Consider the following 26,731-nt stretch of genomic DNA (forward strand, 5'->3'; position numbering starts at 1 on the left):
GCAGCATAAATAGCACCCCATCTTTGCACCGAGCAATCAAAAACTCGCACACTTGTAGTAGGAAGTTTTCCCCGCCGCCGCCGGCGACGATGGCCGGAGCCGGAGACGGCGACGGGCGAGCCGTCCCCGTCCGCGGGCGCGTGGTGCTGTTCCCGCTGCCGTTCCAGGGCCACCTGAGCCCGATGCTGCAGCTCGCCGGGGCGCTCCACGCGCGCGGGGTCGCCGCCACCGTGCTGCACACCGACTACAACGCGCCCGACCCGGCGGCGCACCCGGAGTTCGCGTTCGTCGCCGTGCCGTCCGGGGCCGTCTCGGCGGCGCTCGCCGCGGCGCCCGGGGACGGGATCGCCAAGATCATGGCGCTCAACGCCGCCATCGAGGCGTCCGGGTGCGCCCGCGACGCGCTCGCGTCGGTGATCTCGGGGTCGGCGCCGCCGCGGCCGGCGTGCCTGGTCATCGACGCCGCCCTCCCCGGCGCGCAGAAGGCCGCGGCGGAGCTCGGCCTGCCGACGATCGTGCTGCACACCGGCAGCGCGGCTGCGTTCCGCCTGTTCAGGTCGTACGCCATGCTCCGCGAGAAGGGCTACTTGCCAGCGAAAGGTGAACTGAAATTCATTTGATTCTATACATAAATTAAATGATTGCGCGCCACAAATTCGTATTTTAGAAGGTTGTATGTCATGTTGGATAAATTATTTCGATTGAAATTTCAAATACATTACAGGTGGTCACTGTATTTATTTTGATTTGGATACAACTGTCGTCGTTGATCTTTTTTAGTTAATTTAATCATTCATCTTATTAAATACTACCTCCGTTTCATAATATGAGATGTTTGATTTTTTTTTCGAAACGTTTAACCATTCGTCTTATTCAAAAATTTAGTATAAATATAAAAAATAATAAGTCGTGCTTAAAGTTCATTCGATAATAAAGTATGTCACAAGTAAAACAAATGATATTTTCATAATTTATAGAATAAGACAAATGATCAAAGAAAAAAAATCAAACATCTTGCATTATGAAACTAAGGGAGTATGTAAATATTAGTATAAATATGTAAAAAAAGTTATAAGTAAAATATATTTGATAATAAATCCAATCACAATAAAATAAATAATAGCTATATAAGTTTTTTGAATAAGAGAAACGGTAAAACATATGTTAAAAGTTAACTACGTCACCTTACTAAGGTGGTACAAATAATTTTACAGATGGTTTAATTTCATTTCACCGGTATCCACTTCATACCGGTAATAACACGGATGCATTTGTTCAATTTAATTTCAGTCCGGCTAAATCCCTTCAAATGATTTTTCACTCTTATAGGTCAATGGTTTGTTTCGCATATGTAATACACTCTGTTTCACCCCTCTCTAAAAAAAAATCATGTTTTCAAATGCAAGCATGTCTGCACTAGTATTTAACCACACATCTTCACTAGTATTTAATTAAGAGCATGCTACACAAACTTTAAAAATTGTCAATAGTTTGATTCAGAAAGATGGGAGTTAAAGATTCTGGCAAGGAATACGTTATACGAGATTTTACCATTATTTAATTCAGAAAGTTTTATTGCATTTCAACAGTATCCAATATTTCAAAATAGTAGGGGTGATTGTTTGGGTTTTTCATCAGAAAAAAAACAAAGGACGGCATATTCAAAAATGAAAATATTTTGTAAATAAAACTTTTATGTACATATTCTCAGCGATCTAAAAGTTAATGCTAGAAATAGACTCCGATAAAAAAACCCTAGAATTAACTCTAAATTTAAGGTTAAAAATTTAAATTTTAATATATAATCATAAGAAAAACGAAAGACGAGGTAAATAATAAAGATGGCTTAATCAATTCCATATGAACAATTTGGATTTTTGTTTCATTTCAGAGTCTGAGCTGAACAGGCCAATAAAGGAGATGCCACCACTGCGAGTGTCGGACCTGTTTGACCCAAGCAAATACTTCAACGAGGAAATGGGGAACAAAATCTTGGCCCTCTCAACCGAAACCACAACGAACTCCTCCGGGGCCGTGGTCAACACATTCGAAGCTCTCGAGACACCTGAGCTGCAGTCAGTTCGTGACGAGCTCGGCGCCACCATTCCGGTGTTCGCCATTGGCCCTCTCCATAAGCTCTCCAACAATGGCGACAGGAGCAGCCTGCTCGAGCAGGACCGGAGCTGCATCGAGTGGCTGGACACGAAGGAGCCTGGCTCTGTGCTATATGTGAGCTTTGGGAGTGTGGTTAGGGTGAATCAGGATGATTTCACGGAGGTGGCATGGGGTTTGGCAAACAGTGGAAGGCCTTTCCTATGGGTTGTTCGACCCGGCCTCGTGGCCGGTAGCTCTGGGAAACCGGATCTACCGGATGGGTTTCGGGAGGCGGTCGAGGATAGGGGCAAGATGGTTGATTGGGCGCCGCAAGCGGAGGTGTTGGCTCACCACGCGGTTGGCGGGTTTTGGACGCATAATGGGTGGAACTCGACGTTAGAGAGTATTTTTGAAGGAGTCCTGATGTTGTCGAGACCTAGTTTTGGTGATCAGCCAGTGACCGCAAGGTATGTGCAAGAGACGTGGCGCACAGGGTTTTTGGTGGAGGGTAAGGTAGAGAGAGGGAAGATTGAGAAGGCCATTAGGAGGTTGATGGAAGGGGAGGAGGCAGCTGAGGTTAAGGAGAGAGCAGATGAACTTAAGAAGCAAATGTTGATGTGCTTGGAGGACGGTGGATCTACTCAACAAGCCGTAGATAAGTTGGTGGATCATATATTATCTCTATGAGGTTTTTTCCTCTTTCCTGAACTAATGTCTGATATATTATGTTTTAGTGTTTACGTATGTCTATGATCATAGCCTTTTGTTGATAGACCTATTATAAGTTTTGTATATCTCTTTTAAATAAAACGGAAAAAGGACTCTTTCTCAAAAGAGATAGGCAGTCATCGCATTATCTACTTGATTATGATATTGATTTTGATCCAACGGATAATGCAAATCGAGGGCTCGCCAACCTATACAAATTTTTTACTCAAATGATTCTTTTCAGGTGGGTTCTCGGCTTCAAATCGAAGTTTTTAATAAAGTGGGCTCTGAAATCTCAATATGTGTTGCCTCATCCGAGAGTCAACGTATGCAAAAATATTGTCCTTTTCTTTTCCTGCCTGTCCTAGCACTAGCTATGTGATGAAAAACAGTTCAATTCAGATGGTTGACTGATTTTTTTTCCTTTACAAAAAAATAAATATTTTCAGAGAAGGCAAAATGAATTGGCATGCCCAACATAATAGAAAATATTTTATATCTATACTCCTTTAAAAAAAGGCAATTTGTCACCCCACCATCTATCTTGTTTTCTTTATCAACTACTCTATATCCTTTAGTGTTAAAAAATAGTTTTTTTACATGTTATTAATATCGGATTCGGATCGAGTGCAGTCCCTATAGCGACTGCAAGTTTAGCAGTAGCCAATCTGAGCTGTTCCTAAGAGATCAAACAGTTGGCTCACGTCAGACCTCAACGAGCGTTTAATGTTATAATTCTTCCTTTCACCCTTTTTCTTCTTCAGGTTAAGGAAACAACTCTATTCCTTTTCTTACATCATGGCTGTTAGGGAAATTGAGGCATAACCGAGACAAATATTTAACGTGAAAACTCTTGTGGGAAAAAACTGCGTGCGTCAACTGGCAATAACCACTGTGAGAAGATGATTTGCTGGTATGATGTCGGAGTCAACTAGCCATCTCGCCACCGGCAAAGCCTTAAAACTTACGCAAATACAAAGTGTACAAAGGAGAGAATTTTTGGTGTTGCAATACTGGCATTTTTTTCTAATGTATTTCTTCTGTACTTAAAAAGAAAATTACATGTCAACATGATCATCTACTCTGTTTGCGGATCATCTACTCTGTCCGCAAACGCACTAAGTCTTATTTATAATTCCAATATATTTCGGATCTCTGTTCAAATATATATATTCCGGATCCAATTCTTACACACGGACACCACAAGTATAATGACATTTTTTTAACACACGAGTAGATATCACTCGTTTCTTATATGTTATCTAAATAATAATTAAGATATAAAAATAACAAAATTGATTAATATAGTTACGAATGTGCGTGAACAAGTTTTAGTTTAATTTGTTTTTTCTTCTTTTTTACAACTATTATTATAAATTGAGAGATATAATATTTTAATATATTTTTAATTATTATTTATGTGACACGCAAAAAATAAGTAAAGTTCACGCGTGAGCTGAAAATCTATATCCGTCCTTCTCATATGTCACCCACTGTTTCTCCGACTTTGTTTGCTCTAGCGCAATCGCTCTGTTGCCGCTGCACTATCGGAGCACAGAGACTAAGGATTGCTAGTTTTATGCACGTCCGATGCTTGGTGAATGGCCGGATCAGCTGCTACTGCCAAAGTTGCGGTAAAAATAGCAACTTCACCTGATCTGAATCCATTAATATTTTATTTCATCTCTAAAATACAAGTTTATCACTCTCAAAGAATCTATGGAACATTTGATGTACCATTACAAAGCATGGGTACTTTGCTAGTATCCCAAAAGAGACTTAAGGATCTGTTTGGAGGATCAAACTGTCTCAAACAATCCACACCTTCTAAAAATCTGTAGATATAGATTTAAAAAATAATTAAAAAACCAGAAGCTGGATTTTGGAGCTTTTTCATGCTCTAGAAGCTGACTACAAAAAGCTGAACAGGCCCTAAGATTCGGTGTGGATGTTGAATTGCTGAGGCCGAGAGTAAGGCGTTCCGTTGCAACAGATAGCAAAAGCAACTTTAAATGCCTAAGGATAATTACTTGCTCATCCCGGGCACAAGCTTAATTAGCTAAACATAGTCGATTCCTGCTTAATTTATAGGGTCAAATACGGCAATGAACTTGTGGAAGCATTGTTTAATTCTAAGCCGCCAGTATATGGATTTTATTGTTAAACTAAACTCATCATTCATCCATACACATCACCCTAACCTACCCACGTAAACAAAATATATATATATATATATATATATATATATATATATATATATATATAAATGCTGAAACCAAGTTAGCTGTATATCGCTATCTGGAGACACTTTCTTATAAGAAAATCAGAACACATTTCGTAAGCTGACGTGTCATTGTTTTATGCTAACTCTGTCCAATAATAACTGTACTTTTAGAATTCAATTTTGTTGTACAAATAGTGTATCTGTAGAGTTTTTTAGTATCCTATCGCTCACCTTATATTTAAACCTCTATCCATTTTATCCATACATACATCTTATTCCATGCAATTTTCTTATTTAACAAGAGATATTTATGTCATTTTTTCTGCAACTAATTTGCCTCTATAGCTAAATAGAAATGCACTTATATGAATTGAGAATTTGTTTTCCTTGGGCTGACGAGAGAAACAAATAGTTTATCCAAAGAAAAACATGACATAAATTACAAAGAAGTAGGAAAGTAGCATATATCTATTCCACTCAATAATAACAATTCTCTAAAAAATTAATGAAAAAGCTTTATAAAACTAGTTAAACACTATGCATTATTATATACCCTATCTTTTCGTTTCTGCTTATATTTTGGCTTTTGTATCACTGAGAATACGTATATAAATTTTTCATTTAAAAATTATTTTTCGTTTACAAATATGTCATTTAACTTTTTTCATAAAAACGTGAAACAATCACCCCTATTTAATTGTTCTTATTGTAACAATTGCTACTACCTTATTTTATATCGTGAAGATTTTATATCACACCTAGACGTTTTAGCTATACAAAGAGTTATATAATCAATTTACATTATTAGTATATATGTATTTAGCTTCGTTAGCATCTATACCAATCTGGACCACGCTAAAAGTAAGATTATTACACATGACATGACATATAACAATGACAAAGTTCTCTCTCAAATGGAATCATGCCAATTTTATGTCTGCGTGATTGTATCGTTTACCAGATGTCCAGATGGTTGGTTTTATTTAGGAAAAGAAAGGGACACATTATTTTCTCCGGGTATAATACTCACCGGATGCAATCACATGGCGCGTCGGCGCTCGCTCCTAGTGGCAAGGCCTGCGCGAGCGCGACCTCGCCGGCGGCAATGGCCGAGAAAGAAGCAGCGGTCCTCGCCGGCCGCCGCGTCGCGCTGTTCCCGCTGCCGTTCCAGGGCCACCTCAGCCCCATGCTCCAGCTCGCCGCGCTCCTCCGCGCGCGGGGCCTCGCCGTCGCCGTCCTCCACACCGACTTCAACGCGCCCGACCCGGCGCGCCACCACCCGGACCTCGCCTTCGTCCCCATCCGCGAGACGCTCCCCGAGGAGGCCACCTCCCCGGACGCCGACATCGTCGCGCAGCTCCTCGCGCTCAACGCCGCCTGCGAGGCGCCGTTCCGGGACGCGCTGGCGTCGCTGCTTCCCGACGTGGCGTGCGCGGTCGTCGACGGGCAGTGGTACGCGGCGTTGGGCGCGGCGGCGCAGCTCGGCGTCCCCGTGCTCGCGCTCCGGACGGACAGCGCCGCCACGTTCCGCAGCATGCTCGCCTACCCGCGGCTGCGCGACGCCGGATATATCCCAATCGATGGCAAGCAAAGATTGAATTAGATCTGAATCTTGCAAGAGTATGCCCATGAGTGTCACTCCCTCTTGCTGAATCTTGTGGATTCTCTTGCAGAGCAGCGGCTGGATGAGCCGGTGCCGGAGCTGGAGCCGCTCCGGGTGCGAGACCTGATCCGCGTCGACGGCTGCCAGCCCGACGCACTGTGCGGCTTCATCGCCCGCGTCGCCGACGCCATGTGCGCTTCGGCATCTGGGGTCGTGGTCAACACGTTCGCCGCCATCGAGGCGTCGGAGCTGGACAAGATACAGGCCGAGCTATCCCAGCCTGCCTTCGCCGTCGGTCCGCTGCACAAGCTAACCCCGGCGGCGGCCGCGGCGGAGCACGACTTCCGATACCAGCTATACGGCCCGGACTGCGTGGCGTGGCTCGACGCGCACCCGCCGCGCTCCGTGCTGTACGTGAGCCTGGGGAGCGTGGCCTGCATCGACCGCGGCGTGTTCGATGAGATGGCCTGGGGTCTCTCCATCAGCGGCGTGCCGTTCCTCTGGGTCGTCCGGCCAGGCTCCGTTCGCGGCGGCATGCCGGCGCTACCCTACGGGCTCGACTGGAGCATGGGCAAGATCGTGCCATGGGCGCCGCAGAGGGACGTCCTAGCGCACCGGGCGACCGGCGGGTTCTGGACGCACTGCGGGTGGAACTCGACGCTGGAGAGCGTCTGCGAAGGTGTGCCCATGCTGGCGCAGCCGTGCTTCGGCGACCAGACGGTGAACGCGAGGTACGTGACGCAGCAGTGGGGCGTCGGGCTGGAGCTCGGCGAGGTGTTCGACCGGTCGCGCGCCGCCGAGGCGGTGAGGAGGCTGATGGTTGGGGAAGAATGCGCCGCGATGAGGGAGAGAGCACACGGCCTTAAAACCCGCGCGAATCAACGCGTCGCTGCTGCTACTCGCGCCATCGACAATCTTGTCGATTACATTTGCTCGCTGTCAACTGCTCCGTGTTAGAATTCATCAACACAAGTAATCTTTGGTTTAGAGCTCCTGTCTCTTCCTCTTATCTCGAGTAAATTTGTACTCGCTCCCATTGACTTTTATACGTACATTTAATCTTCGTCTTATTAAAAAAATTATATAATTGTTGTTAATGGTTGATTTATTACTAAGGTAATTTAAGTATGATTTATAAATTTGCATATTTAGACAAAAGATATTGAATAAGATGAAGGGTTCACAAACTCTCCAACAATGGCGATAGGAGCAGCCTGCTCTAACACGACAAGAGCTGCATCGAGTGGCTATACACGAAGGAGGCTATGTGCTATGAGCAATTTTACACTCCTTGAGTATGTACTGAGAGCTACCAAAATTTTAGTATAAAATTTGGTACCTTCTAGTATCTAGGTACCAAGAGATATCAAAATTTTAGTGTAAAATTTTGATATCTCTTGATACCTTCTCAAGGACTGTAAAAGTGCTCCTATGCTATATATGAGCTTTGGAAGCTTGGTTACAGTGAATCACATGATGATTTCAAGGAGGTAGCACGGGGTTTGGCAAAATAGTGGAAGGCCCTTCCTATGGGTGGTTCGACCTGGCCTCGTGACTAGTAGTTCCGGCCTCTAAAAAACAGGATCTATCGGACGTGTTTTAGGAGGTGGTCGAGGGTAGGGGCAAGATGGTCGATTAGGCGCCACAAGTGGAGGTGCTGGCTCACTGTGCGGTGGGCAGGTATTGGAAGCATAACGGGTGGAACTCAACATTAGAGAGTATTTATGTGGGAGTCTCGATGTTACCGATATCTAGTTTTGGTGATCAGTCGATGACTGCAAGGTATCTGCAAGAGATATGGTGGATAGGGTTTTTGGTGGACAGAAAGGTTGAGAGGTGGAAGCTTCAGGAGGCTATTAGGTGGTTGATAGAAGGGGAAGAGGAGGTGAATGAGAGAGCAGATGAACTTAGGAAGCAAGTGTTGATGAGCTTGGAAGACAGTGGAATAGTGGATCTACTCAACAAGCTGTTGATAAGTTTGGTGGATCATATATTATCTCTCTTAGGCTTTTTTTTTTCTTCCCCGAAATAACGTCCAGTGTACTGATATATTGTGTTTTATTGTTTACATTACATATGTCCATGGCTGCAGCTTTTTCTTGATAAATCTATTAAAGTTTTTGGATTTCTCTTTAAATAAGATAACTGATGCAAAAGTATTGTCCTTTTCTTTTCCCGCACGTCTTAGCCCTAGCTGTGTGATGAAAACCAGTTCGATCCATATGGTTGACGAGTTTTTTTTCCTTCACGATAAATAAATATTTTTCTTTGAAAAAGAGAAGGCAAAATGAATTGGCGTGCCCAACTGAAGCCATACATAAGAGAAAAAAAATCTTTCACATATAAAAAAAGAAACTGATATTCGGTGTGGACGTTGAATCGCTGAGACCGAGAGTAAGGTGTTGCGTTGCAACAGATAGCAAAAGAAACTTTAAATGTTCAAGGATAATTACTTGCTCGTCGCACACGGTTAATTAGCTGAACATAGTTGATTCCTGCTTCATTTCTAGAATTAAATAAGGCAATGAACTTGTCGAAACATTGTTTCATTCTACGCCGCCAGTATTTTTATTTTATTGTACAAACTAAACTCATCATTCATCCCGACACATCACCCTAACCTACCCACGTAAACCAAAAAAAGTATAAAAAATGCTGAAACTAAGCTAGCTGTATATCGCTATCTGGCCACACTTTTCTTACAACAAAATCAGAACGCATGGCAGACATTTCTGCGGTGATTGTTCGGATCTTTTACGAAAAAAAGTAAAACGATGTATTTGTGAACGGAATTTAATTTATAATTAAATTTATATATATATTTGTCAAGGTTAAAAAATCAACTTTGATAAAAAATCAAAATCAACTTGGTTAAGGTTAAAAATTTAAAATTTAACTTATAAAGCAGAGACCGAAAAGATGGGTGTTCGCAAGCTGGCATGGCATTGTTTGCTGCCGTATTTGTTTTTGTTTGGTCGAGGAGAGAAACAAATCGTTTCTCCAAAGCAAAACAACTCATTGACATAAATTAATAGTAATTCTCTATAAGTTAAACTTAGAAAAAACTTCATAAATCTACTTGAACACAATATGCATTATTAATAATGTTCTTATCGTAATACTATGTTATTCCCGTGTTTCATACTCCGTATGTTTTACAATATAATATATTCTAACTTTATCTAGATTCATATGGATACGAATAAATTTAGACATATATAAATACATATTCATCAATTAATGAATTTAGGCAAATGCTAAAAAATCTTATAATATGAAACGGAGATAGTATTTTAATATTTTTATCCAATCTAAATTTATTAATGTATCAAAGATATTATAATTATGCATAGATTCATCATTTGATCTCATTCCTTGTATACATAAGTTTAGATTAAATGGGATCTATATTAATCTAAGCAAAACTAAAAATAAGGTTATTATGCAGGACAAAGTTCTCTTTGAATGGAATTGTACCATTTTTTATCTGCGTGACTGTATAGCTTACGAGACGGTTGTTTTTATTTATGAAAAGAAAGGGACACATTATTTTGTCGTTGTATAATACTCACCGGATACGATCACATGGCCACAACTAGAGATGGCAATTGCCAGCCACGACTTGAGACATATGTTATTGGTATTTACTCTATTAGAGTACGGACGTAGACTAAATGTATCATCTATGTATATCTAATTGGATAAATACATTCACCATGAGTCATACATATCTATTCACCATGAGTCACAAATACCTAGAACTCGAAATGCTCATCCTGGTCAAATATTAAATTAGTCTATCCCAATTAAGCATAACTCTAGGTATTTAAAATTATGACTCAACTTATATAATAGTTTTTCATCCATCCCTGTCTCCTAGCGGCTGGGCGTTAGTGATCACGCTGGTCATTACGGCTCCGTGTGAGACACAGGCACGCATTGACGGAATGCATGGGTATGAGACAACTACACGGCCGCGTTATATGGGTGAACTGGCAGGTGGGGTTTACCTAGGCTGGTATGAGCCTGGAAAATTTCTCCCTTGTCACAGAAATGGAGATTTTGATGGTACGAGTGGCTGATGTAAATGGATCTGGGTACCAAGAGATGGAGATTTATCCGTTGACATCTCTAGCCGCAACTGTGCAATCACTTCACCAGCCAACGAACAAAAAGCCGCGTCGGCGCTCGCCACTAGTGGCAAGGCCTGCGCGAGCGCGAAATCGCCGGCGGCGATGGCCGAGCAAGAACGAGCACTCCTGGCCGGCCGCCGCGTCGCGCTGTTCCCGCTGCCGTTCCAGGGTCACCTCAGCCCCATGCTCCAGCTCGCCGCGGTCCTCCGCGCGCGGGGCCTAGCCGTCGCCGTCCTCCACACCGACTTCAACGCGCCCGACCCGGCGCGCCACCACCGGGACCTCGCCTTCATTCCCATCCGCGAGACGCTCCCCGAGGAGGCCACCTCCCCGGACGCCGACATCGTCGCGCAGCTCCTCGCGCTCAACGCCGCCTGCGAGGCGCCGTTCCGGGACGCGCTGGCGTCGCTGCTTCCCGACGTGGCGTGCGCGGTGATCGACGGGCAGTGGTACGCGGCGCTGGGCGCGGCGGCCCAGGTCGGTGTCCCCGTGCTCGCGCTCCGAACGGGCAGCGCCGCCACGTTCCGCAGCATTCTCGCCTTCCCGCGGCTGCGCGACGCCGGATACATCCCAATCGATGGCAAGCAAAGATTGAATTCGAGCTGAATCTTGCAAGAATATGTCCATGGCATGTCCGTCTTGCTAAATCTTCTGGATTATCTTGCAGAGCAGCGGCTGGATGAGCCGGTGCCGGAGTTGGAGCCGCTCCGGGTGCGAGACCAGATCGGCGTCGACGGCTGCCATCCCGACGCGCTGTGCGGCTTCATCGCCCGCGTCGCCGATGCCATGCGCGCCTCGGCGTCTGGCGTCGTGGTCAACACGTTCGCCGCCATCGAGGCGTCGGAGCTGGACAAGATACAGGCCGAGCTATCCCAGCCTGCCTTCGCCGTCGGTCCGCTGCACAAGCTAACCCCGGCGGCGGCAGCCGCGGAGCACGACTTCCTATACAGCCCGGACCGCAGCTGCGTGGCGTGGCTCGACGCGCACCCGCCGCGCTCCGTGCTGTACGTGAGCCTGGGGAGCGTGGCCTGCATCGACCGCGGCGTGTTCGAGGAGATGGCGTGGGGTCTCTCCATCAGCGGAGTGCCGTTCCTCTGGGTCGTCCGGCCGGGCTCCGTCCGCGGCGGCACGCCGCCGCTACCCCACGGGCTCGACAGGAGCAGGGGCAAGATCGTGCCATGGGCGCCGCAGAGGGACGTCCTGGCGCACCGGGCGACCGGCGGGTTCTGGACGCACTGCGGGTGGAACTCGACGCTGGAGAGCGTCTGCGAAGGTGTGCCCATGCTGACGCAGCCGTGCTTCGCCGACCAGACGGTGAACGCGAGGTACGTGACGCATCAGTGGGGCGTCGGGCTGGAGCTCGGCGAGGTGTTCGACCGGGCGCGCGCCGCCGAGGCGGTGAGGAGGCTGATGGTTGGGGAAGAATGCGCCGCGATGAGGGAGAGGGCACACGGCCTGAAAACCCGCGCGAATCAACGCGTCGCTGCTACTCGCGCCATTGACAATCTAGTCGATTACATTTGCTCGCTGTGACAAGTAATCTTCGGTTTAGTGCTCCTGTCTCTTACTCTTAATCTGCTGCAAATTTGTAACTGGGAACTGGAGAAATCTGGCAATTGGAGATTACCTTCTGTTGATGAATTCTTGGTAAGCTTTGGTGTAAGATTTCAAATTTCGAATGGGATAATTGTTCTATGAATTGTAGGATGAAGAGTTCATTGAGGTGTTGTCTGATCTTTCGTCCTGATTTGTAGTAATCTGTTTTCTTGTTGCACAAAAACAAAAGGCTGATTCGACATTTGGTGTTTCATCTGCATCGTCTGGCCATGTTTCCGGCACGGTAACATCCTCAACTGATCATATATTAAGAAATTTGAAGCTTGCTGCGATTCTGAGGGTAACTTTGGTGTCAATTCCATTGAAAAGAAGTAACTGTAGCTCAGAAGTTTCTTTTTTTTTGAAAATCATGTATTTTTATTGATTTTAGATGAAAGGTATTCCCTTCGCTTTTCTTAGTTGATGTCAATGTTTTTAGGTCTAACTTTGGCCATTTATGTTAGTAAAAACTATATAATTTATTTTCTTATGACTTGACTTATTCCTTAAAAAATTAATCACGACTTATGATGTTGTATATTTGTATAAAAGTTATAAATAACACAAACGGTAAAAAAAAGATAATAAAATCAAATAAAAACAGAGAGAGTGTATGTGTATGACGTATCACATGAGTTATCAATAGGGTTGGCAATTCTCCCGGTGGAGACTAACCTGTGGGAACGTGGCAGGGGTGGGGATATAAAGTCTCCCGTGGAAAACCCATGGGACCCCAAAGTCTAATTTGTCTCCCTAAATATCCCAATAGCCCAAGCGTAGTAAAACCCTAAACCCCACTCGACCACTCACCCCATGTTGGCGCTGGCCCCGCCCCGTTGCCTCCCCTCATGCCCGCACAACCACCTTCTCCTTCGACATGACGGTCGTTGTTGTCTCCTTACCATTGCTAATTAAGTTACTTCCGCCCATGATGTTGTCGCCTATTCCTCCAAGTCGTCGCCTCGGACCCCTCTGTCTCTACCCCACACTGGTAGAACAGGACGCCCCCTCCTCATCCCTACCGTCAGCAGGCCACCCTTATCCAGGACACCACTGCCACCTCCTTACACCAGCAGCCTAAGACCTAGGTCAGTTTCTTGGTTTCTCCACTCCTCTCGGGTGACAAGGATCTACAGGGTCAGAGTGAGGGATGGATTTTGCCCCGGTGTTCATTCGGGGAAGGGGCCGTCCTTGCCCAACCAAGCACCGACCCGACCCATTGCCAACCTTGGTTATTCGCGTGGGGAATCAACCTCAAGTACATGCAGTTAGCAAAGAGGCTCCTTTAAGATGACAAGATTAACATAAGCTCCTAAAAATTGCTACTCGACTTCTAAATAAATAGAAAAGGCAATCCAGTTTTTCTCTCTTCTCCACAAAGTTGCAAGCTTGATCCATGGGCAGGGACGGAGCTATGTGGTGCCTGAGGGTTCCCAGGCACCTGGTTCAAAAAAAATTTAAGTAGAATTTATCCATTTTCACCATATATGCACCCTCTTAATCTAAATTTAGGTACCTGTAGTAGTTTAAGTCCGGTTCAAAGCACCGAGTGGCACCCCCTATATTTTGTTCTAGCTTCGCCCCTATTCATGGGGACAACGATAGTGACAAAGAAACCAAGAGTAGCTGCAGATGGAAACGCCAGGAAGCGTACCCAAAAAATATATGGCAAAACAATGCGTCAAGAAGAACTGCCGGCCAGCGAAGAAGGAAGCTTGCATCACCGGAGATGAACACAGCGGCCGGCAGAATCCATAGAGAACCACTTGCAGATTTCCTCTTGTAAAGGAAACCTGCCTCACTTCTAGCTCGCTCGGGGCGTCCATGGCGAAGCCAGAGACCATTCCATGCGTGGATTTCCCCAGAATCCATAGAGAACCACTTGGATAAGCTGAGAAATGTGACGCACTCCCAGATCTGGCTATTGTTTAGTTTCTTTTTGATCGATTTAGCCCTTTCATTCCTGACATGTTTTTTTCTTTCACTTCGGGATTTTTCTTTGGCGACTAGCCATTCTGTTGGATTCTAACCATTCAATTCTTCTGACCAATTTTTAATTGAGTTTCTAGATCTTTTCTTTGGCAGATAACTTGTTGACTTGTGATCCAAATTCATTGCGCTTGTATAAAGCCATTTTCTAAATGATAAAGTGTAATTTTATTAATTTTTAGTAATTTTAAATGGCCCAGAAAGAATATGACCTAATTTCTGTTATTTAAAAGGAATTAAAACTGAGTATTTTAATCTAAATAAAACGACCCATCTTAATTCCGAAGTGACCGTTAAGGGGCTGGCCCATTAAGTGGCGCACACACACAGTAGGGAGGCAGGCCCAAGAGGCCAGACCAGCCCATAAGCAGCGGCAGCCCAGGATTAAGCGAGCGGCTTGCTGGTAGCCGTCTGATCGAATCGGACGGCCGAGATCGGGCACAGCATGGACAAACCAAAATGGCGGCCGAAACCCTAAACCCCTCCTCCCCATTTTCCGCTCTCCTTGTCTTTCTTTTCTCTAGCGGCGGGGATGGTAGCGGCGCAGCAGTCCGGCGGGGAGGGCACACACAAGACGGTGGCCTGGCTGACAGTGGCGGCACGCTCGCGGCGGAGCCAGCGCAGCCGAGTAGAGCTAGGGATGGCAACGGGTCGGGTACGGGGCAGTAAAGCAATTAACCGCCTGCCAACTCAAAGGCTGCGGGTAGAAATCCCTACATGTACCCATACCCGCGAGTAAAATTTGATACCCGTAACCATCAAGTACCGGGCGGGTATCGGATACCTGTCAGGTACGCCTTTTCACATACCAAAAGCATATTAAATAAGTATTCAACGAATACAACAAACTAAACATACTTCTCATAATACAATATTCTATCACACATGAAAAGTTCAACAAATACAACATATTGCTCACAAATAAATTATGTCTAATAAAAAATGGGAGTACACCACAATTATTATTACATGAATAGCATAATAAGTAGAAATACACTTGAAGATAGCTCCTAGCAGCAGCACAACTTTCTATTTGATGGCCCATAAGATGCCAATAGAAGACTTGAAGTTGAAGTCTTGATTTGTCAACCAGTTTTCATTTTCAAACAATAACAGTTGATTCAGAATCATCCTACCAAAGTACCAAGTAGCGATAGTGACTAAAAGTAGATATTTGTGCAGAAACAACAACTAATAGCTATTATGCCACAAGTAGAAATAGTGGGATAGTGGTTATTACCATTTCTTCCTCTTCATCCTCAATACAAGTCATTAGTGCATTGATAAAACAAGATTGATCACCTAACATGTCAGCTCGAGACCAAGCTTGCATGCACATCAATCCTTCAGCTGATTTTGGAGCAAGTTTACTTCTATGTGGGATGATAATTCTTCCTCCAGTGCTAAAGACAGTCTCAGAGACCATTGTTGTAACAGGAATTGCCATAACATCTCGTGCAATCTTTCTCAAAGTTGGATATTTGATGCCTGCATATTCTCACCAATGAATGATGTTGAGCTCTTGAGTTCTTGGTAGTGTTGGCTCCTCTAAATACATATCTGTTAACGTCAAAATTTGGAAACAACCGTTGGAGGAAAAATCATGAACAATAACCAAATCAGACAGGAAGCAGGACAATCAGACTGAAGCAATTGAAAAATAACTCAGATACAACCGATAGAGATCGACTCGGATTGGAAAAGGAGTCCGATTAGGCCTAGAAAACATGTAGATTTATTCGGAAATAGATAGAGTCCGTGTAAATTTATATATAAATATTAGAGTTTGTTTTAGACAATATCTCTAAATAGAGTCCGAATGTAATAAGTTAGGTAATAGATATGATTTCGTATCCAATTTTAGTTAGTTCTAGGGTTATAAATATAGCACCCCGCAGGTTTGTAAGACATTAAAAATCTTATGATCAATACATCTTTTGGTGCATCGCCAAACTTTCGATAGGAGTGAGCTCTCGGCGTGAGGTTTGTCATCTTCGCAATGTAGTTTGTGATTGTCAACCCGTCGCATCGGGTAGATAGAACTGCTTCGATTTAGTTCGATCTCCTATCTAGTCTGTTCGATGGTTTATCTGAGGCTTGTTGTTTCTCAATCAAGATTGTATGAGTAGAAATAGGTTCTCAATCAAGATTGTATGAATGCTTTATTGAATCCATCGATATGAGTTTGGTTAACCTGATTCTGTCTCGGTTTAGTCTGATCAATCTGGTGAGTCAGATTCATATTGATAGACTAGATTGAGTGTTCGCATAAACTTATCGCTGGAGTTCTAGCCGGCATTATCTTAAATAGTCTACTAGCTTATCTATTAATCTTATAGATCGTCATGTTTTCTATAGTTATATCGTGCTAGATTACATACTGTTTTGGTTTGGTCTGATCTATGTCAATCTAGTTCTATCTGTCTAGATAAGCTTGTCTGATCTATTGAGTTTAGTATGCAAGTTCATAGATTAAGTCGGTTTATTAGTTAAGTATCAGTATGTTGCAATCTTATGCTGACTTCATGCTTGATTGTGTTTAAATCTGAACTGTTTTGGTTTAGTCCGATCTTCTAGGTTTAACGTGAGCATGCATGTAGTTATTTACTATTTTTATGCTAATGATTAGTCTAGTAATCCAGTTTTACCATGTTTAATTCACATTGCACATTATCGGCTGCTGATTACACGTGCGATAAGTACTAAATCAATCCGATCAGCTGATTAATCTTGAAACTGTCTCGGTTAAGTCCGATCTTTCAGGAGAGATTAGTTGATTGAATTATTTAGTGGTTATCTTCCCCATAATTCAGCTGATATGGTATTTGTACATTATATCATGAAATTCCTGTAAAGTCGATTACTTTAATGTATCGGCTAGGGTCCTGAAGCGATATTGGCTATCTGTCCGATAGAGTCTTTAGGTTTAATATTTTTCCATTCTTTTTTATATCTTGTAAGATACAAGATCAAACTAACTGGCACGCTTGATTTCTCTAAGAATTTAGGTCTTGTATTGAAGCGTTCTAAGAAGTGACTCCTAGGTCTTCGTATGTGACACGTCAGCAGTCAATTTTTGACGTTAACAAAATCCAGCTCAGTTCTAACATAACTTGAACTCTCATCCGGTTCCTTAGACAAAAATTTATCAAATACGCCAAACACAAGATCATCTCCTTCATTGTGGACTACACTTTTGGCTGCTGCACCTAACCCATCAGTTGTTGCTATGCCCTCCATAGAACCTTTGATATTCCACCACAAGATCATACAACAAACTTCTAACCCGTCGTCATGCTGCCCTTGGTGTAGAAGATAGGTGGCCACAGGCCCAAGCGCCGAGCAGGCGGCGGAGCGGCGTGGGGGTGGCGTGGGGACGATGCACGTGTGCCGGGTGACGGTGTCTATCAAGATCTGGAGGGGCGCAGCTCGAGGACCGCCTGGGTCATGCGGGAGCGCGACGCAGGGGTGGTGCCGGCTAGCGGGAGCAGCCTGGCGAGGGTGGCGACGCCCGGCGAGATCTGGAGCATGGAGAGAGTAGCCGAGCAGAGAGGAAGAATAGTAGATGCGATGCGATCTAGAGGAGTGGAGTCATTGACACAGAGTAAGGAAATAAGGGTTACTAGATTAATGGGCTGGGTCAAAATTTAACAGATAAGTTATATTCGGGTACCCGATAAGTTATTCGTGGGTAGAAGAAATACCCATGCCCGTAACCGTATAGATTTGGATCGGATACCTTGCTATCCCGCTCTGCTCTGGCGGCTCGCTCACGCGCTCGCTCACGCACGCATGGGCCGAAGCCCGCACGGTCGCGGAGGCTTGGGCCCGTGCGCTCGTGCACACATGGCCGAAACGCACCGGTTCTGTAGATTTTCCCGTAACAAACCGTATCTTTGTAAATTAAACAGAATATCTTAAACTAACCGATTTAATCTGATCATATATTACGTTGTCGCCGTCGCTCGCGTTCTTCTTCTCGTACCCTAATTCTAATGGCGACCGAGACGGGGAAGCGGACGCCGGAGGAGGAGGAGCGAGACTGGGCGAGGGACATGCCCGACGACCTCGTCGCCCACATCGTCGGCCGCCTCACCTCGCTCGTCGACTTCCTCAACTGCCGCAACGCCTGCCTCCCCTGGGAGCGCGCGCTGCGCGGCGAGGCGCGGCGCCTGCCGGCGACGAAGGAGCGCGTCCCCTGGCTGCTCCTCGCCGTCGAGGCCGAGCAGTCCTACCTCCGCCGCCTGACGCCGCTCCCGCCGCCCGCGTGTTGGGCGGGCGCCGGCGGCGAGGTCGCCGCGGTGCAGCTGCCCGGCCGCCACGTGCGCCGCGGCCGCCGCGAGATCTGCCTCGGGTCGTCCCGCGGGTGGCTCGTCACGGCCAACGACTTCGGCTACGCGCGCGTCATCAACCCGCTCACCGGAGCCACGGCGCCGCTCCCGCCGCTCTGGACGCTGCCCTACCTCGACGCCGTCCACAGCTATGACGCATGCGTCCAGAGCTTCCTCTACCAGGACGAACACCACCGCGGCGCCCGGGGCGTGCCGTTCTCGTTCGACGGCCTCTGCGACCTCGTCCTGCTCAAGGCCGTCGTTGTGGACATCGGCGGAGGCGGCGCCACCGTCGCCATCCTGTACAGGAAGCAGAGGGAGTTCGCCATCGCGCGAACGGGCCAGCGCTCGTGGACGCTCGTCCAGAACCACCTCGACACAATCGTGGAGATGAAAAGGCACGACGACGGCGATCTCTACACGGTGCACCTCTCCGGCAACGTCGCGCGCTGGAGGATCGACTGCGTCGTCACCAAGTCGCCGTTGATCCTGGAGTTCACGCGGGTCATCGACTCCTCATACCACTACGCCGTCAAGGACAACGGCATGATGTCCCGAGTAGAGCACGATCAACACAACACTGACCGCGCCGGCGAGTGCAGCTACCTCGCCGGAGCCCCGACCGGCGAGCTGTACCTCCTCAAACGGGTGTACAAGCACAAGCTGGTCGGCGGCCAGACGCAGCGCAGCACGGCGGCGTTCAACGCATGGTTCCTGCGGCCGGGAAGGGGCGGCGGGATGGAGTGGGTGCGCAGCCGCCGCGACGGCGCCCTCGGCGACCTGGCGGCATTCGTCAGCTACACCGGCTCGATGTGCGTCCACGCATGGGACGACACTGACGACAGCAAGAACAAGAAGGAGGTGCTCAAGAGCAACTCCGTGTACTTCACCGAGGAGTCCGTGGACTACCTCGGCGCGGCCATGGTCGACCACTTCGCCGTGAGGAGGACCGACGTTGTGGAGGTGAGGACGACGGCGGCGGCGGCGACGGCGAATCACGAGATGGATGGCGCGAGGAAGGAGGAGGAAGAGATGGAAAAGAAGAGCATTCGGGTGAAGCAGCTCGGGCGATGCATGAACTGGCCACCTCCGTTTTGGTTCGTCCCAAGCCTCGAAGGGCTTTGATCAGTTCGAGCTGCGCCGTTGGGAAGTAGCTTAGTTATCTTTTTCGTCATCGTTAAGCAAAAACCATTAGTTTTTAGGAGTTTAGTTTGGAGGATTAATTGTATAGTTTAGAAAATGTAGTCAAAATTTTCTCGATATACTGCCTTTCATTTTATAACGTAAGACTTTAGTATTCTTTATATTCATACATATACTAATCAATTTAGACATATATTTAAATCATTACATAGATTAATGGATGAATTTATGAAAAGGTAGAAAGTCTCTCTATATGAAAACAAAGGTAAATGAATATGGACAGATCGACAAAAATATTTTTTCTTTAGCAGAATTGTTGGATTTCACGGTCAACCTAGCTCTAGATTTGTTGTTTTGTGAAGAAGGTTGTTAATGAGGTTCAACACCCTCCCCTAATCCATAGGGGAACGATTGTGAGAACTCCTCTCTAATCTAGCAGCAACTCTACAATCTCAAAACAAACTTCGCCTTGGGGAGTTTCTGCATTGCTGACGGCGTACGTGTTGTGTTTAATTTAATTTTGTCAGCTTACCTTATGCTACAGTATAGATCTCAATTTTGCGCGTCTCGTCCTACTTCACACATTATCACGAATACATAGTACTAAACGACCTTACGTACCTAATACCGTGTCAGGATATCAGTCCTTTGCATTAAGTAAAGTATGAAATATGCATCAGTAGGAGCTTGCAAATTCTGATACACATTATTAACGAAGTATGAAATGTCCAGTCTTTTGAATTGCGATCAGATCACCAAGATCATTAAGATACGGCTTTGAAATAGAGCCAACATGGAACAGGAGTTCTTTGCAGACTCGACCAAAATATAAAAGCAGCATCCAGTTTTAAAGAAAAATATCATGCAATACCCACAGGTCCAAAAACTGCTCACTAATTGCACAAGGGAACCACCTGCAGAACCAAAACTCCAGGCATTACAAGACCAACCAGACTAGACGACTGGTATCACCAGGAAAAAAAAATGAAAAACATAACAGTAGCTTCCACGTCAGTATCCAAGAGCATATTAGTTCTTCAGGTCCTCAAGTTCTCCATTATGCCATCACACCAGTCCTGTGATCTGTTTTGCTCCTCTTCTTTCTGCATTCTTCCGTTTCTGCAGGAAGGAAATTATTTTGTACAACACAGTCAGCAGTGATTTGACATTCACTTCACTGAATACAATTATTTCTGGTTACCAACAATAACCAACCAACAGCTGCTAAACGAATAGGCCAAAAATTACTATGGTTCTTATTCATTTCAAATGCAAAATTTACTATGAAAACTTGATATAAATATTGTGTACCTGTCTTCAAATGCAAATTGCTTTCGGTTTCAAAAATACCATAACAAAGGCACAGAAAAGACCCTCCCGTTATTGTGATTTTTATCAGCATGTTGAGAAGAAATATGGCTCATTCAAATTAAAAAGACCATCCTTAAATACCAAATTTAGCAATAATGATAAATTGCCAGCAACACATAATTGCAAACTTACAATACATCAAATGAATATATGATCAAGTGTTTGACTAATGATTGAATTCCAATAATTCCTGAAATATGTCATCAAACTATATAGGCCAATTGGCTAATTGGAGTTGGAGATCATCTTATTTTGATGAGCTTATGGAAGTTTTGAGCATCACAAATACAACTAACAAGGCGAATTTCCAATGGAATTTGTAAAACTGCATTAGTCGCAGATAAATAAATGACAATGTCATTGTCTTGTTGCACAATAAAATTGTACTCCCTCTACATTATAATAGATGACATCATTAACTTTTTGGCACACGTTTGATGATTCGTCTTATTTTAAAATCTTGCTTAATCATCATTTACTTTGGTGTGATTGGATTTATTACTAGACGTATTTTGATTATAACACACATATGATCAAATGTATGTAAAAAAAGTCAATGGTGTTATCTATTAAAATACAAGAGTGCAAATATAACCAAATCACCGCATGAATAATACCAATTATGACGATATGAAATCCATCTTTACCTTGTCACACGCTCCCTGGACATAATTGATTTCCAGTATACACACCTATTCCATTATCGATACTTGTCTCTTTCCGAATTATCTCTGAGGAAGTGTCAGTTACTGGATTATAAACCCAGACCATCCCGTTTGATCCTGTCTGCAGCCAAAGTACCACCTTTCCATCATCCGCCACAACCAAAGGTTGCACAGCATCTCCAAAATCCTCAAAAGCAAATCCAACATTTATTCTATATTCTTTGGACCACACGCCCTTCTCAAAATCAACTAGAAACCAAATATCAACAGCGAGAATTCGATCATTCCAATGTGCTGTGGATAAAGTTCCTTTAAGCTCGCTTAACATAAGACGATCGGTAAGGTCAGCATAGCTGAGTGTGCCATTGGCTTCCTCAAGAATTCTGTTTACGGGCCCTTGGAGATGCATGCCCCACTGCTCGGTTACAAGGTCGAAGGACGGTATGCAGCCAGTAGCAAAATATGTGTTGAAGGAGGGATCCAATTGCCAGAGATCCAAGAAGAAGTAAGCAGCCCCTCTGAAGACTACTCCATTAGTGCAGCTGGGATCAAGGTAGCCTGGTGGGCTCTCCATCTTCCTCCACTGTCCATTCACGTCGCTGACCGTGAGAACCTCGCACACCGGTTCAGCCTCAATTCCATCCTCCATGTCCTCGAAAATCCGGAGTAATTTGTGCTCTCCTGTCGAAGCTGTCTGACCAAATGCAATCCAGGGTGTGCGCAGTGCGCCGCAGCGACGCGCGGTGTCCTCTGCAAGGCCGAAGGGCAAGGCAGCCATGGATCCGGTGGCGGGGTCGACCACGGTGACGCCGTGGTTCTCCCCGTGGACGAGAACACGGCCGGAGCTCGCCCTCACCACCCCGCTGGCTTCGCGCACGCCGCGAATCTCCTTGACGACGTTGCCGGACAGGTCCACGAGATCAACACGACGCGTGGGGGACCCTTCCTCGAGCACGGCGAGGAGCGGGTGGGGGTGGCGGGCGGCGTAGGCGGCGAGGAAGAGCGGGTCCGTGGTGAAGGCCAGCCACGAGCGGCAGACGGCGCGGAGGCGGCACATCGGCTTCGCGGGGAGGCGCTGCATGACCTCGAACAGGAGCTCCGGGGCCAGCGCGCCGTCCACGGCTCCGAACCCGCCCCCGGGCTCGGCGGCGGCGCATGGCTCCGGGGACGCCATCTCGGACGCCTGGATTGTGGGGAACGAGAAGGACGCCTCAAAACCGGGTGAAACTTGAATCGATCTCGATCTGTGAGAGGGAGAAAGGTTTACCTCAAGCGGAGCGCGGTGGTTAGCCGGACTCCGACACGGCGCCGGCGGCGGCGTCTCACGCCGGGAGATTGTCTGAATCGTAAATTCCGGAGTAGATACGGATAAAATCGTAAAAGCAGGGGTCGGAAGACTAAGGGGTGTTTACATGTACCATACACACTTATTATAAATATTAAACGATGATTAATTATAAAACCAATATAGAAATAATAGCTGATTTATGTGATAAATTTTTAAGCCTAATTAATCAATAACTATATCATGTTTATTGTACCATCACATAGTCTAATCATGAATTAATTAGGCTCAATAGATTCGTCTCACGAATTAGTCAGGTTTTATTAATAATATACATTTGCTATTTATAATAAGGGTTCAAACATTTGATGGGACATGTGACTAAAGTTTAACAGGTAAACATTGATCGGACATGGGTAGTAGTTACCCATACCATTACCCGTACCTATACCCATGCCCATTTACCTATCGGACATGTAGGATCGAACAAGATCAAACAAACCTATCAGAGGGGGTGAATGGTAGGGTTAAAAACAAAACCCAAAAATCTTTCGCGGAATAAAGGATTAGCTCTGTCGAAGAAATTGACGAATGCTTGCTACCTTGATCGCGTCGCTCCTGTGTCGCCGCTACCTTGATCGCGCCGCTCATGTGCCGCCGAACAGATCATCGAATCGCGCCACTCTTATGACATCGATCGGATCGTCGGAATCCAAAAAATAACCAGAAGATGAAAACCGAAAACGTAGATTGAATGATCTTGACTTTATTGCATCAACTGGTATTTACAAAGTGCACCAACAGCACTTCTATCAAAATCGTCGATCTAGAATCAACAACTAAATCTTACAAAAAACACACCAGGGATATACCCCTTGGCACCTATTTATATCAAAAAGTCCATCACCAAACAGGAGTAGGACTCCTTATACTAAAAGACTCATCTCTTAGTTTTCCTAATCAAATCCAACATGCCAAAATCAGACACAGGCGCAGAAGTCTAAACGTGCTACGGTAGTCCGACTGCTACATTACCCGCCGCGCTACAGTAATCCAGGTCCGCCACGGTAATCCGATCCGGTTGCTACAGTCCGGTGCACTACAGTAATCCGGCCCTGATTACTGTAGCGAATTTTCTTTTCTTTTCCGTTCAATTTTGATCCGATTTACTTCGTGATTTTTCCAGCGCTTACACATACAACATATGAAGTACGTTACGATTCCATCCCACACGATGTTCTTCCACCGTGTGTCACCTTGTATCCAATATCGTCATCCGACATCCTCGATCATCTGGACCTTAGCTTCTCTCTAAGCGTAGTCATGATCCCGCCGTCGTTGACCGATACTGACCTCCAAGTCACCTGCACACACAGAAATAAACCAACCGTTTTCGGGCACAGATATCGTAACTTGACCCACATTAATCACACACTCGCACCAACACCTTAATTGTTTCAAACGAAATTCAATTTATAAACCAAATCGCAAGCCAATTGTTCATCAGAAAATATTAATCATGCATATGATCTTACAATCTTCCCCTTGATGAACACATTGGCAAACACTTCAAAATTTGTTTTGTTGTTTTTGTGAAGTAACTCCAAAAAACATTCAATGCAAAAAAAAATTTAAGGAAAAATCTCTCACTTTTAAAAAGAAAGAAAATCCTTTGAGTATGACAATTATGCACAAATTTTTTTTGTTACCTTGTTCTCTCCCTTTTGACAATAAATTCATCGATGAAGGTTTTTTATTTTCATTTTTTCTCGGAGAGCTTTGCAATGTACCAATAGTAACTCAAGAACTTGTATTGCAATAACAAGGTAGAAAAAGTGACTAGCTAACTAACAAGCATGCACTAAAGTAAAACCATAAACTTGAGATATGACAATTAAGATCAAGTCAATATTAAGAATTCATAATTTCAAAGAGTTATAATGTAACATCGGTACAAGCACATAGATTGAAAAATAAATACTGTACATATATACCCATTGTATTTAGGGAAATTTGCAACCGTGCCATTATAATTTTGCAAAGTTAGAAATATGCCACTGGTATCTCAATGACATGTAAGGTCCACGTGAGTCAATGACAAGTGGGCCAGGATGGCATATCTACGATTTCGCAAAATTATAATGGCATCTTTGCAATTTTCCCTTGTATTTATCACTATTTCTCAAATTAGCTCTAGCAAAAAATTACCAAGAGAATTTTTAACATTTTTACTTGAGCCTTTTTGCTCAATTTTTTTCTCTCAATTATTCCGGGTACGTCCTTGTCGTCAAGACTGTTTCCAAGGATTCGGCACCCATTATTTTTGCTCACATCGAATACGTACTTGTCGTCAAGACTGTTCAAGGATTCGGTATTCATTTTTTTCTCTCATAGATATTTTTTATTCTCTTGAGCAATTTAAAAAGCTATTGAGGAATAACAAATCAATAAAGCATATATATAAGCATTTAAAAAACAACCCATATGCTAGTATCAATATTGCATATTTACTTAATTCAAGTATAGAATTTAAGTGTCATGCATCATCTCCCTTAAAAGCAATATCAAAAGCTCATGTATAAACTAAAAATGCAGAAAAGCTAGATTACTAATCATATTCTCTAACAAGTATTGCAAGCAAGTACTACAATATACTAAAGGCACGAAACAAAGCTCTTCCTTTTTTTTAATTTTTTTTTGGTTTTAAAACACACCATGCATTAATTAAAACATGTATGCAAAAACAAAATCAAAAGAGGAAAAAGAAAATATGAATGCAACACGGAGCCAAAAACTCTCCCTTAATTGATGCCAAAAGGATGAATAACTCCCAATTCTCCCCGAAGAAAAGCAAATCGAGAAGAATCCAAAGGTTTCGTGAAAATATCAGCCAATTGCAATGTAGTATCAACAAATTTTAATTCCACATCTCCCTTTTCAACATGATCACTCAAAAAGTGAAAACGAATATCAATGTGCTTAGTGCGTGAGTGTTAAACAGGATTCTTAGCAATATTAATAGCACTTGTATTATCACAAAAGAGAGAAACTTTCTCAAAAGTAAGACCATAATCTCTCAAGCTTGAGATAAGCCACAAAATTTGGGAGCAACAACTAGCAGCAGCAACATATTCAGATTCAGCAGTTGATTGAGTAACATTAGATTGTTTTCGAGAAGACCATGCAATCAATGAAGTACCAAGAAAATGGCATGTACCACTGGTACTCTTCCTATCAATTCTACAGCCTTTAAAATCCGCATCCGAATAACCACTCAAGCATATAGAAGATGAAGTAGAATACCAAATTCCAAATTCAAGAGTGTGTTGTACGTACCTCATGATGCGTTTAGCCGCTTGGTGATGTGAAGCTCTCGGAGAAGCTTGAAATCGAGCGCACAAACACACAACAAATTGTATATTCGGTCTTGAAGCAGTTTGATAAAGCAATGATCCTATCAAACTTCTGTATTCCTTTTGATCAACCGCTTCACCATCTTCATCAGGATCCAACACAGTAGCAGATCCTATAGGTGTAGTCATCGGCTTGCAATTGTCCATCTTGAAACGTCGTAAAAGATCCTTGGTGT

General features: G+C 44.6%; 5 protein-coding genes across 6 annotated transcripts; 4 read left to right on the forward strand and 1 right to left on the reverse strand.

Moving 5' to 3' along the window:
- Nucleotides 1–3,237, forward strand: LOC102711996 (UDP-glycosyltransferase 76C2-like). 2 transcript variants are annotated; one of them, XM_040526220.1, is made up of 3 exons: nucleotides 1–600; nucleotides 1,892–2,782; nucleotides 3,047–3,237. In XM_040526220.1, exons 1-2 carry the CDS (start codon nucleotides 90–92, stop codon nucleotides 2,779–2,781), a joined length of 1,401 nt encoding a protein of 466 aa, XP_040382154.1. In that variant the 5' UTR covers nucleotides 1–89; the 3' UTR covers nucleotide 2,782; nucleotides 3,047–3,237. The 2 variants fall into 2 exon arrangements, with proteins under 2 accessions (XP_040382154.1, XP_006658427.2); XM_006658364.3 differs by lacking the exon at nucleotides 3,047–3,237 and having other exon boundaries at nucleotides 1,892–3,022.
- Nucleotides 3,238–6,058: 2,821 nt separating this feature from the next.
- Nucleotides 6,059–7,733, forward strand: LOC121054959 (DIMBOA UDP-glucosyltransferase BX8-like). The gene is made up of 2 exons (XM_040526178.1): nucleotides 6,059–6,609; nucleotides 6,700–7,733. The coding sequence occupies exons 1-2, from the start codon at nucleotides 6,060–6,062 to the stop codon at nucleotides 7,584–7,586; spliced, it is 1,437 nt and encodes a 478-aa protein (XP_040382112.1). The 5' UTR covers nucleotide 6,059; the 3' UTR covers nucleotides 7,587–7,733.
- A 3,040-nt stretch (nucleotides 7,734–10,773) lies between these two features.
- On the forward strand, nucleotides 10,774–12,576 carry LOC102712555 (DIMBOA UDP-glucosyltransferase BX8-like). The gene is made up of 2 exons (XM_040526185.1): nucleotides 10,774–11,342; nucleotides 11,430–12,576. Exons 1-2 carry the CDS (start codon nucleotides 10,865–10,867, stop codon nucleotides 12,293–12,295), a joined length of 1,344 nt encoding a protein of 447 aa, XP_040382119.1. The 5' UTR covers nucleotides 10,774–10,864; the 3' UTR covers nucleotides 12,296–12,576.
- A 5,755-nt stretch (nucleotides 12,577–18,331) lies between these two features.
- Nucleotides 18,332–19,986, forward strand: LOC102712832. The gene has a single exon (XM_015839095.2). It carries the CDS (start codon nucleotides 18,343–18,345, stop codon nucleotides 19,801–19,803), a length of 1,461 nt encoding a protein of 486 aa, XP_015694581.2. The 5' UTR covers nucleotides 18,332–18,342; the 3' UTR covers nucleotides 19,804–19,986.
- A 926-nt stretch (nucleotides 19,987–20,912) lies between these two features.
- LOC102722310 (F-box/LRR-repeat protein At2g43260-like) lies at nucleotides 20,913–23,230 on the reverse strand. The gene is made up of 3 exons (XM_006657519.3): nucleotides 23,125–23,230; nucleotides 21,840–23,040; nucleotides 20,913–20,940 (listed from the first exon to the last, which is right to left on the reverse strand). Exon 2 carries the CDS (start codon nucleotides 23,029–23,031, stop codon nucleotides 21,844–21,846), a length of 1,188 nt encoding a protein of 395 aa, XP_006657582.1. The 5' UTR covers nucleotides 23,032–23,040; nucleotides 23,125–23,230; the 3' UTR covers nucleotides 20,913–20,940; nucleotides 21,840–21,843.
- Between the last annotated feature and the right edge of the window lie 3,501 nt (nucleotides 23,231–26,731).

Source organism: Oryza brachyantha, chromosome 7 (assembly GCF_000231095.2).
Source record: "Oryza brachyantha chromosome 7, ObraRS2, whole genome shotgun sequence".
Lineage (NCBI taxonomy): Eukaryota > Viridiplantae > Streptophyta > Magnoliopsida > Poales > Poaceae > Oryza > Oryza brachyantha.